This window comes from Martes martes (genome assembly GCF_963455335.1).
Source record: "Martes martes genome assembly, chromosome: 5".
Classification (NCBI taxonomy): domain Eukaryota; kingdom Metazoa; phylum Chordata; class Mammalia; order Carnivora; family Mustelidae; genus Martes; species Martes martes.
Window position 1 is genome coordinate 164,846,325 of NC_137892.1, and position 12,155 is coordinate 164,858,479.

The 12,155-nt window shown below is 65.7% G+C and overlaps 1 protein-coding gene across 1 annotated transcript in view; it reads left to right on the forward strand.

Annotated features, from left to right (window-relative positions):
- Positions 1–547: 547 nt before the first annotated feature.
- LPCAT1 (lysophosphatidylcholine acyltransferase 1) overlaps positions 548–12,155 on the forward strand; it is a gene marked incomplete at its 5' end in the record, with an annotated part of 41,482 nt that continues 29,874 nt past the window's right edge. Inside the window, one exon of the mRNA XM_080804423.1 lies at positions 548–682. Within this exon, the coding sequence (XP_080660549.1) occupies positions 548–682 (135 nt within the window). The remainder of the gene's footprint in view (positions 683–12,155) is intronic.

Consider the following 12,155-nt stretch of genomic DNA (forward strand, 5'->3'; position numbering starts at 1 on the left):
GGCAGCCGGAGCCGGGTCTGGGTCCATCCCTAGCGGAGCCTCGACAGAGCGCGCTGGCCTCGCGCAGGTGCAGCCTGGCTCGCCCGGCCCCGGCGTTCGGGCAGGGGGGCGCCGGGCGCGGAGACGTCCCGCGCTGGGGCAGAGAGCGGCTTGCCGGGCCTCTCCGCGCAGGGACGGGCCCGGACCGAGGGTCCCCGCGGTCCGGCCACTACGGGAGGCGCCGCCACGCGCCCCGGCGCCGCTCGGGACGTGGGATCCCGGGACCCCCGCCTCCCCCGCGCGCCCCTAAGCCGCTGACTGCTGGCGCCGGGCGGGGCGGGGCGGCCTCGCGGGCCCGGGGGCGGGGCTCTCGGGACGCACCGCCCCCGCCCGCCCAGGCCTCGCCCCGCCGGCGCCCCCCGCCCCTCGCGTCACGCCGCCCGCCCGCCTGCGCCTGCGCGCCCGCCCCGGCCGCCGCGCATCCCTGGCCCGCGCCCCGCGCCCGCTCCGCACCGGCTCCGCACCGGCCCCGCGCCCCGCGCCCGGCTCCCTGCGGCGGGCGGCGGCCATGAGGCTGCGGGCGCGCGGCCCCCGGGCCGCCCCCGGCTCCAGCGTGGGGGCCGGCGACGTGCGGCGGCTGGCGCCCCCGGGGCGGAACCCCTTCGTGCACGAGCTGCGCCTCAGCGCCCTGCGGAAGGCCCAGGTGGGTGCGCGCCCCGGGCCCCGCCGCCCCCGCCGCCCCCGCCGCCCCCCGCGGCCGGCGGCCTCACCCCCATCCCGGGGCCCGCGCCCTGGCGCCCGGCCCCACACCCCTTTCCCGGATCCCCGGGTCGCCGCCCCCGCCGTCCCCGGGCCCCGCGTCCGGTCCGGCCGCGTGCAGGCCCCTGGAGGGAACCGCGCGGCCGCCCTGGATGCGACTCGGTCCCTTGACGAGCTTCGTGTGGGGACCTCGTCGGTCCTTTGAGTGCGGGCCGGAGCCCGCGGTGCGAGCCGGCCGGGGGCAGCGCCAGGATTTCCGCCTCTGCGCCTGCAAGTTGTGCTGTGCGGCGAGTGCCGGGGGCGCTGCCCTGGGGCTCGGCCGGCCGTGACGGTTTGTGCGTCCCCGGTTCCCGCGAGCGAGCAGCGGGGTCCGCTCCCAGCGCGCGCGATGCGCGGAGCCCTTGGTCCCGCTGAGGGACGGACGCCTGCTGGAAACGCGGGGCCCCACGCGTCCTTGTCCGCGCCGGCTTCTAGGGGGACCCGTTCCGCGACATGGTGGGGTCATACCCGGACCTGGTGGGAAGCATTCCCAGACCTGGTGGCGTCATTCCCTGACCTGCTGGGGTCATTCCTGACCTGGTGGGGTCATTCCCGGACCTGGTGGGGTCATTCCGGACCTGGTGGGGTCATTCCTGACCTGGTGGGGTAATTCCCTGACCTGGTGGGGTAGTTCCCGGACCTGGTGGGGTAGTTCCCGGACCTGGTGGGGTCATTCCCTGACCTGCTGGGGTCATTCCTGACCTGGTGGGGTCATTCCCGGACCTGGTGGGGTCATTCCGGACCTGGTGGGGTCATTCCGGACCTGGTGGGGTCATTCCCGGACCTGGTGGGGTCATTCCCTGACCTGCTGGGGTCATTCCGGACCTGGTGGGGTCATTCCGGACCTGGTGGGGTCATTCCGGACCTGGTGGGGTCATTCCCTGACCTGGTGGGGTAGTTCCCAGACCTGGTGGGGTCATTCCTGACCTGGTGGGGTCATTCCCGGACCTGGTGGGGTCATTCCTGACCTGGTGGGGTCATTCCCGGACCTGGTGGGGTCATTCCCGGACCTGGTGGGGTCATTCCGGACCTGGTGGGGTCATTCCCGGACCTGGTGGGGTCATTCCCGGACCTGGTGGGGTCATTCCGGACCTGGTGGGGTCATTCCGGACCTGGTGGGGTCATTCCCGGACCTGGTGGGGTAGTTCCCAGACCTGGTGGGGTCATTCCTGACCTGGTGGGGTCATTCCCGGACCTGGTGGGGTAGTTCCCCCGCAGGGCTGGGCCTCCGTGTGTACATTCCTGCTCTCTGGTTGTGCTTTTGACTTCTGTAAGATTGCTCATGACATGGCATTTCTTTTAACTCCAAAGCCCTAATGGAAGCAGGCACAAGTGTAGGATTTTAACAGTTGTGCAGTTGGTGGAGAGTGTATTTCCAGCTGTGACCAAACATTTTGGGGTGACATTGAGATTCTTTAATGCATAAAGTTAGTCTTTGGAAATAATATTGAAGTGGAAAGTTCTTGAAGTTTGATGTTGTTGTGCTGGGTTGCACGCTTTTCTTGAAGCCTCCTCTAGGTGGGCTTGATTATCATCGCGGGAGAGGACAGGGTGGGCACAAGACTGAGGACAGGGGAGAGAGGGGAGGGTGGCATCCCTTCTAGTGACGTGAAGAAGCAAGGTTGTACCAGTCAGCTCCTGGGCCTTGTGCCCTGTGTCTGTGTGTGTCTGCAGACAAACACCATCATCTGCCCGCCCCTGGGGTCTGCCGGCAGCCCGCCCACTGTGTTCTTTTGCTTGCAGACTCGAACTCATCACCTGCCAGCTGCTGTACCCAGCGGTGAGAGGGTTAGGAGCACAGCCACTTCCTCGGGGCTCCTGAATGATGCCCCCCCACCAGACCCTCCCCCATCACTCCTGTGGTCCACAGGCCTTCTCCCACCCACTGCTCTGAACCCTCGGAAGGTGACCCTGGGAATGAGCCCTGACTCCAGGTGGCTTCCAAGGTCCCGCCACATCTGTGTCTTCCTGACTTTGCCTGCTCTCCCCTGGCCTCTCTGCTGGGGCAGGCCGTGGGTGACGGCACCTGCAGGAGGAGCCCCTCCTCCCTGGAGGGCTCTGGAGGGCCGCCTCCGCGTCCCTGTCACACTTGCAGCCCCGTCCCTCAGTAGTGTGGAGGGACAGGGGCCGGGTCCGTCCTGCCACGACCTGGTGCTTTTTATCCGAGTGGGGTGCGCTGTAGAGCTCGCTAGTCGATGAGTAAACACACAGAAAGGACGGACGGACGTCCCAGCAGAGCCGGAACTCCCCGGCACCCCTAGGGCGGGGGACACGGGGCTGTAAACTGGGGGTTTGGAGCAGCTCCTGACAGGGGGGATTGTGGTTTTAGATGTTGGCGGGCAGCTTCTGGAAGATATTCAGAAAAGAAACGGGTGGGTGGAACGCTCTAGCCCCAGGGGAGGATACTTTGCGCCCACCTTGTTGCGGTGTTGCAGAGACGGCGTCCAGGCTCTGCAGGGTAACTGGTGTGTTTCCTGTGTGCGTCACGGAGCTGTGGTTACTGCTTGGGTCGGCGGCCCGTGGTCCGGGGCACAGAGTTTGTGACTCCTAAGCTCCAGGTTCCGTCCTACAGAGACGTTTTGTTTTTTGCAAGCAGTGCTCTGCGAGCTTTTCTCCTTTAATTAAGACAGTAGGCCGAGGTTTCCACGGGGGTGGAGGGGACCTGGCCTGTCCAAGCAGAGAAAGTCGGACTCCCTAAATCAGTCAGTAAACGAGCCCAGCCGTGGCAGACACCCAAGGGCGCTCAGGAACCCACTGGCATTCGGAGTCAGGATAAGCCCGGGAGGACGCCTGCGTGCACCTGTCGGGCTTGCTGCTGGGGACGGGCCGTCTGCGGATCCACGGCCAGTCTGCCTGTCGTTCAACCGCCGATTTAGCGAGGAGCTTAACCACCTCTTCGGACGGAAAATAACTTGTCAAGACAGAAAAGCCAAATTGTGTCATATGGGGTCACCTGGCGATTCACGGTGGGGGGTCACAGAGTGGTTTTTATTGCCGGGGTTTGGGGGGGCCTCTGTGGGAACCCCCGGGCGCGAGTGCCTCCCGCCTCCGGCCCCAGTGCTTCCCCATCTCTGAACCCCCAGGGACGAGTGCCGAGGACGACTCGCTTCCCGGGAGGCGGTCTAGCTTCCTGTTCACACTAGAAGTGAGTCGTCTGTGGGAGGGCCCTGCCGCGTGCTCCCCTTTCCACGTTAAGCCCACAGAGAGGATTACCGTGAGGTCGGATGCGGGGACAGACTCCAGCCCAGCAGCCCTGTGGGGTGGCCGGTGCCGTGTAAGTACCCAGAAGCGGATGATCGTTTTCTGAGTTCCTGTCCAGATGTTTGAGTTTTGGTAGAAAGGAAGAAAGCAACAGCAGATGCCCTTGGCCTCCCCCGAGAGCCTGAGTCAGGCGCGGCCCTTCCGGGCGGGGAGTCCTGTGCCCCGGACTTCTGCAGGTGCCCGCAGACTCCCAGGCCCGGTGCTTTCCGCCTGCTTCCGTGACCTGCCAGGCTCCCGGGCACCCACCCCAGCCCTCCTGCTGCCCCTTGTGTCCGTGCGTGATGGCGGCTCTTTATCCACCCCAGTGGTCTCCCGAGGGGCGTGGGGACGTGACGTGACGCGGAGCTGGTACTCTGAAGGGGCTGGTGGCCTTACAAACCGGGGGGGGGGGGGCACGGGGACGGAGGGCTTCCAGGAGCCCGTGTGTCCCGGGGAAGACAGAGAGGGCTGGCTGCAGCAGGGCCGGCGCCAGGCCTCAGGCCCCATCACCTTTGACAACCTGGGGACCTGACGGTACCCCTCTGTTGTGTGTCTGTAGCCCACTGACATGTAGGGGCATTTCTCCTGTGTCCTTGCCTCTGGTCACTCAGTGCAGCCCTGGAGACAGGCAGGTGTGGGGTCGTGTGTCACGTCCCTGAGTCCCAGGTAAGGAGACTTAGACCCAGGGACTCTGTGGGCCTCAACCCCAGGCAGGTTCAGGGCAGGTGAGCCCTTAGGGGACTGGCTTTTTCTCCTAACACACCAGGAGCCTCCTGTCATCCAGGTCTGCTGTTCTCGAAGGGTCAACACATAAGCTTTAACTGTGGCTAAGTTGGCGGATGGGGTGGGGGTTGAGGAGACTTGACTTTCCATAATCCTGCTCTTTGGTCCTGGAATATGGGTGTTTGATGTGTGTGTCTATAGACGGGTCTTGTGTATGTGTACACGCATGCAAGTGTAGACACACACTTGTGTTTAACATTTTTAAAATTTATTGGTACTGAGTAAAGCACTGTCAGTCTCATCTCTCATTTTAGAAAATCAGGATTTTGCCCCTGAAAGTGGCCACGGAGGCATCCTGGTGCGGGAGGAGGGCGCTTGCCCTGCTCCTGTCCCCACGGGCATCTGAGCACCAGAGGGCACGCCAGATGCTGGAGGAGGTCCAAGGAGGGGCTCTGGGCTCCTCTGCTCCTGGGAGGCGGAGCGAGGCTCGCACGAATCGTGTTTCGCTAAGCCTTACCCCCCTGTGCCGCCGGCCAGAGACCGTGCCTTGCCGACCACTTTGCCCCTGGGGCCTTCACCCGGCACAGCCAGGACACGACGCCACGGTCCCCGGAGCCGCAAGGCTGAGCTCGCCCCTCGCCCGGCCCTCCTGCGTTTGCTGTGACGCGTCCGGGTGACCTCAACCTTTCCTGAGCTGTAGCTTTTCCCGTTTCTAGCGTTCCGTAAACCCGGAGTGAGGTTGTGAGTTATTGTGAAAATGCGCCCAGAGGAAAGCATGTGTCTAGATGGGGTCGCGGTGCTGACCTCAAGCCCGGCCGCCAAGCAGCCCTTCGAGCCACGCTCTGCGGTGTTATAACTGATTGGCACGTTCCTGCTTTTGCGCACGTTCCAGCCTCACGAGGGGAGGTGTCTCCAAGCTTGTTAAACACTGTCCCTAACCACGCACATGCCCGCGGCTCCCAACGCCTCGGGCACGATGCCGGCTCCGTTCTCGTGCATGGGCTGGGGCCCAGAAGCTCTGCAGACTGCCCTGCCCGAGCCGTCGACACCCTCCCAGCCCGTGGGCGGGACCTGCCGCAGGAGCCCAGGGACTGCGGCCTCTTTACTCCCAGAAGTTACGTGTCCGTCTGAGAGCCAGAGGACTGACTTATTTTCTCTAAAAAGCTACTTCCTGGCTGAAATTTTTTTTTTAAAAAAAACATCTTTCACAATTTTGATATTCCAAACCCCTAGGCTGGGGTGCAGAGCTGGCTCTCACAGGGCTCCTGAGGTCTGGAGGGTGGGGACCGGTGTGGCCACCCAGTGGGGCCCTCTGCTCCGTGCACGGCACCCCCAGCGGTGAGCCTGAGGCCCCAGACAGCCAGGAATCCTAGGCCGAGGGGCTGGTTTGGACCAGGCCCAACGCTGAGCAGAAACCCCTCCCTGTAGCTGTAGGTTTTTTCACTGGTAGGAAAGAGTCATCAGTCACTTCTGTCCGGCGGGACTCATTAGCTCCATATCCTCGTGGGGGCCCCCGGGCTGCTGGAGCACAGCACGCCCCAAGCCGGAGCCTAACTTACCCCTGAGCGCTCAGGGCCATTTGGGCGCTCTCCCCTAACCGGGTGCACTGGCCGGCAGCCGCCGCCCGCGCCCTCCCATTCCGCCGAGCGCTCTCCTGTTGCAGAGAAGCACCTGGACCAGTCTGCTCCCACGTCCGCCCGGGTATTCGGAAGGGGGAGCACCCTAGCCGGGGGCAGACTACCCAGGCTCCTACCACAAGCTGGCTGTCAAGCTTATTCTCACCCTACAAGTGTTACTGATGGGCCAAGAGTTCCCTGCAGCGGGCAGAAAGCCAGCATGCTCTGGGGAGCTCCCAGAAGCCCGGGAGACAGCCAGGACACTCCGGGGAGCTCCCAGCAGCTGGGGGGACGGCCAGAACATTCCGGGGAGCTCCCAGCAGCTGGGGGGACGGCCAGGATGCTCTGGGGGGACGGCCAGGACGCTCTGGGGCGCTCCCTGCCGCTGGGGAAGCACCGAATGTGCCCTTGGGTCTCCTTACAGCCGGGAGCTAGGGGCTCTACAGTTGGGGGGCAGCGCCTGGATGTTCCCTAGGAGCTTCCCACAGATGGGGGCCCAGAGCCAGCATTCGGGTAGAGCCTGTGGTTGGGGCTGAGGCTGAGCCAGGCTGTCCTGGGGGTGCTTCGTTGGAGAGCTGAGTGGGCAGGAGGTGCCAGCCGGGAACATCGGCAGCCCGTCAGGACCGCCCGGGACTGCGCTGGAGGGGCCCCCTCGGCAAGGGCCTCGAGGTGTGCTGTTTCCTGGGCCTGCGGGTGCTCTCCTGGGACCTGCTGAGCGAAGGGAAGCAGCCCGAAACGCCACAGCCTGGAATTTCCATCTTCTTTCCTTCAGGCCGCCTGCTGGAGATAAGGGATTTCCTCAGGCCGCACAGCCTGGCTGTGTCTGCCCCCGGAGGTGGAGGGGACAGAGTCCTTGGTAGGGTTCTCCATCTCCTCCGTCCCGGCCCCAGCCCACCTGGCACCCCCCTTCCCTGCCCCTGCCGACTGTCCTCGCGGACCGCGTGCGAGGCCGGCGCAGGTGAGCTGCGGCCCGCTCCGGGCGGGGAACTCCCTGAGCTGGGGCGGGGGGTGCCTCACTTTCTCAGGACTGTGAGCCCACAGCCCAGGGCAGGGACTGCTCTCTCCTGGACCACAGCCAGGGGCTCCTAGCAGCGGGTGAGACGCACAGACTGTTAGTAAACAGATGAGCTCACGGCCCCCTGGAGCTCGCCTGGGCTCGGGAACTTGGGGGTCCCTCCAGGCGCCATGTACCACCGGCCTGTTCTGACCCTGTATGTGGCTTCTGGGCGTCATCTGCTCGGGGACCAGGACAGGTCCCTCTCTGTGCATGGTGTGTGCGCCTGTCCCTCCCGGCTCCCGCTCCCTCGTTTCTCGTTCCCTTCAGGGAGGGGTGTTCTCGAGAAAAAAGCCAGTGCCCCCAGGCTGGCCCTCCCGCCCCCGCCCTCCACCAGCTTGCACCTGCCGCCCCAGAGTGACCATGCAGTGTGCTCAGAGCCCAGGCTGCTCGGCCCGTCTGTGGGACTCTGCGGGGGGAGGTCTGCGCCTGGAAAGCCCCCAAGCAGCTGTTCATGCCGGGTGTACGGGCCCCCCAGGTGAGAGGCCTGTGGGAACACGTCAGGTGCCACCACGTCCCTGCGGTCTCCGGGTGGGGATTTGGAGCCCGCTCCTGGGTTGGACCTGAGCCTCATCTCTGCAGTGGAACAGCTGGCCCCGAACTTGGGCTCTTGGCAGCGTCTCAGCTTCTCTCCCGTCCGCTCTCCTCGGCAGCTGCCCAGAGAGGCGGGCCGCTGTGTGCTGAGCTCTCGGGTGCGGACAGCGACGGAGCGGCCTCGGGCCTGCGCTTGGGGTTCCTGTGGGATTTCACATAGGAAAGCTGCTGGGACAGCAGCTTGCAGTGGCAGAGACCACGGGCTCTCCAGCTGAAGGGTCCCGAAAACCCCGAGGAGATGCGATTTCTGTAGGAAACGAGTGGGGAGGAGGGGCGAGGGGAGCCCAGAGGCTGCCTGGCGGCGGGGGAGGGCGCGTCCTCCGGGGCCCCCCTGCTTCTGCTTCGGTCCCTGCAGGGTTAGGGATCTTTCTCAATTCCCTGCAGGAAAGGAGCCCCCCCCCCAGCTCTGCCCCCAGGCCAGCTGGCTGCTGGGCCTGCTGTCCTGCCCATGGGGCTCCAGGCCAGGCAGGGCTGCGGGCCTCCACCGGTCACTGGGAGCGGCGCTGGCTGGTGACCGGCACTTGGCACGTGTTCGCTGACCTAGTGAACTTGTTTCCTCTCCTACGCGTTTTCTCCCGCGGCTTACAGACAGCCCTGTGTGTGCGCCCCGAACCACCCGCCATCCGGCACAGGGCAGACAGCCCGAAAGCCCCCTGCGGCGAGGGCGGGGTGTAGTGTTCAGAGCACAAGGGCTCTCCATGCTCTGAGGGAGCAGGGTCGTCGGCGGAGGGCGCGTCGTGCCCCACCCCTCCCCCGCGCCAGCCGTGGGCTCCAAGGGCTGAGCTCCTACAGGGGAGCCCCTGGCAGCTGCGGTGGTAGCCGTGGTGACAGTGAGGAGGGCGGCGGGCACCGGGAGTTCTCCCCTCGGCCCCCAAGCCGGTCCGCCCCAGCGCTCCCTTGTCTGCCCAGCAGTGACGCCCTCATGCATGGACCCAGGGCCTGTGCAGCCTGCTCAGCCCCCGAGCCCGGAGGTCTCTGCTGCGTTCGCCTGGGGGCCGTGAGCTGCCCTCCGTGCTGACCGCTGACTGCGTGGCTGTGACCCTGTGGCTGTGGGTCCCGCTGCTCCTGTGCCGGGGTCCGTGAGACCCTCGGTGCTGGGGGACGGAGCTGGCCCTGGGCCCGCGACCACAGAAGGCTCTGACCTCCACCGCGCTGGGCCCTCGGACGCCGGCGAGGAGGCAGGAGCGGAAGGACTGTGCGGTGTCGGGAGGGCTCCTGGTGCGGCGCCCTTGGCTGTACGGTGTGTGTGGAGGGTCGCCCGAGACCAGGGCGGTTCCGCTCCCGTGCGGAGTTGCAGGGGCGCCTGCGGCTTCGCGTCGGCCACGCCGTCAGCCCTGACGGACAGGAGGCGCGCCTGTCCAGGAGCGTGGCGGGCCGGCCACAGGTTCACACGTGCGCCGTGAGTCCCCGAGAGGAGGCCCTCTCCTTCTGCGCGAGGCTCCGGGCTGGCCGCGTGCGCCCCGACGGGGTCCGAAGGCTCCCGCGTGGAGAGGCCCGCGTGCTGGGGACGGTGGCGCTGCTTATGGGTTGGAGGAGAAAAGAGCTGTTCTAGCAACGCTCTGGGGACTGTAGATCTCAGTGGGAGAGCTGGGAAGAGAGCTTGTACGGAGCCGTGAGTGTGGTCCTGGCAGGAGACCGTCCTCAGCCACACAGGTGGACACACGACGTCAGGGCGCGGGACTGCTGAAGACCAGGGACAGGAAAACCAACATTCACATGTTCGCGAGAAGAAGGCAAGGGAGTCCAACGTGAACAGGATTAAATAGTGACGAATCGCACCCGAAGGCCGGCTGCTCCAGACACAGGAGGCCCCGTGAAGACGGCCCCGCCCCGCAGACGGGCCGCTCCTGGCGCCGTCCCCACCTCCCCGGCCGCCCGCACCACGGAGCTCCGCCTTGCCCTGGCCCTGCGTGCCGTCTCTCCGTAGGAAGGAGCCTTTCTCGCAAGCTCTTGCGAGAGGCCGCGTGTGACGAGAGGGTGACACTCGCCACCGCCATTGGGAACGTGGCTCTCTGTCTTTCCTTTCGAACTCAGAGGCAGTTTGCATCCCAGCATGTTCAGAAAAGGTGTTTTGCTGCTGGAGGGGAGCCGTGGGGTCGGTTCTCTGAGGCTGGTTTGCCGGGCTTGCGCCTGCGAAGCGCCGGGTCCAGACCTGATGCTCTTGGACGCCCCCGGCTGCGAGGTCGGGAGTTTGTGCTGGGACGTCCCAGCCGGTGGCACTCCGGGGACAGCAGTTTGTGCTGGGACGTCCCAGCCGGTGGCACTCCCGGGACAGCTGCTGTCGTCTCGACGTTCTTGAGAAAGAAGACATGTTGATATGTCTGTCTTGTCGCTGTGTCAGGAGGGAGGGACCCCAGTAGGCAGGAACCAGGGCCACGTCTACAGAGCCGCTCCCCGCCCGTGCTGGGCTGACGGCCGTCAGGCCGTGGCTTCTCGGTTTCAGAAGATTCTCTGTTCTAAGTCAGGATTTTTAAAACAACTTGCTTTAAGTTTTTAAAATACGTAACAGCCAGAGAGAAAGACGGATTCCACAGGTACGGTGTCCCTCTGTTTCTCTCACACGGGAGTCTTTTTGCAGAACTTGTGAGGCTCATCTGTCTCCTCGTGGGCAGAGCCGGGGGGACCAGCCTCCCAGGGAGCCGTTTGAGGCCATTCCAAGGCCCAGCCCCAGAAAGCAGGGTGCCCCTCCCACCCCTGAGGCCCAGCGCAGGCTTGTTCCTGCCCCCCAGACCCAGACCCCAGCGGAGCCGCGGGCCACCCATCTGCACCTCGCTCTGCCTTGGGGCACACACGGGACGGGGCAGGCTGACTGATTGGGGGTAGTGGATTCTCTCTGTCGTATCATCCCCAGAGCCACAGCCCTGCGGGGACGTCCCTCCAGCTGCGGGACCATGGGTCCACTGCATCCTGCCGCGGGCATCTGGGCTGGGAATACCACCGAGTGCCCAGAAGGCTGGCTCTTCCCCTCCTCGGCCTCAGGAGCGCATCCTCGTGGGTGCAGGCGGCCCTGCAGGTCGGCATACTCATGGGTCCTGTCCACCTTGGATCTGAGCACCCTCCATGCTGGTCCGTGCAGGGCCCCGCGCTCACTGTGTGTGTGGCACCCCCGCTGATCAGGCCCCATGCACCTCCTGGCCCGGGCCCCACACCCATTAGCGACTGTCCACCTTCCGCACACTCACTCAGTGCATGGCCCGTGGCCGTCCTGGAAACTCGTGCCTTTCAAATGTTGTAATCCAGGTGACGGGAAAGTAGGAGTCCTGTTCTGTCTTTCTGCCTCTGAGTCACCTGGGGACCTGCCCTTGTACCCTGAGGAGCTGGAAGCGCTTCCCTCTGGTGCGGCTGGCACCTGTCACACAGGCGACCTTTGGCTCACTGTCCCCTGCTGGCGTCCCAGGTGACGTCCTGCTCTGCTGCTACCAGCAACACCCACGCAAGCCGCTCCGCGGGGAGCTGGACTGGGGCTGCCAGCCAGCCGGGTGCGCCCCCGTGGGCCGTTCCCGAGCCGCCCCCTGCAGTGCAGAGGGCCCAGCACCACGGCACGTGGCTTCGTGGGACAGGCCTGGCCCTGAGCTACAGTTGTTCCCTGACCTCTGCCGGAACCGGGGGGCCCAGGGCTTGGCATCAGCCTCCTTGTGGCGACGCCGCCGAGCTCTGGCCGTGAAACACGTGGGGCTGGTGCCCGTGCAGTCGCTGGTGGAGGGGACACGGGTTCTCCGTCACCCGCGCCCCGGCGGGGTCTGCGGTGACTGGGCGGTCGGAGCGCTGCCACGCGCGAGCACAGTTTTCAGACGCTGCCTGGGCTCCCACGGCACAGCTCCGTCCCTCCGCGGCCCGCGGGCGCGCCCGTTGTCTCCGACCCCACGGGAATGCACTTCTCTGCGGCGCACTCGTCTGCGTCTCCACAGCCTTTGGAACGGCGGTAATTATTCTCTTCCGCGGGAAAGCACTCCGGCCCCGGAACACTCCCTCCCCGTGGCCTGCCCACCGCCGTGCCGAGTGCCACGAGGGCAGCCCACGCCGCATGGCCCAGTGCTCGCCGTGTGCTCTGACTCGGCCCCTGGGTCTTCACGCTGCTCACCCCGTTCCCGGCAGGGCCGTCACGGTGACACCCGCCCCAGCCGCACTCCCGCAAGGACCTCCTACCGGCA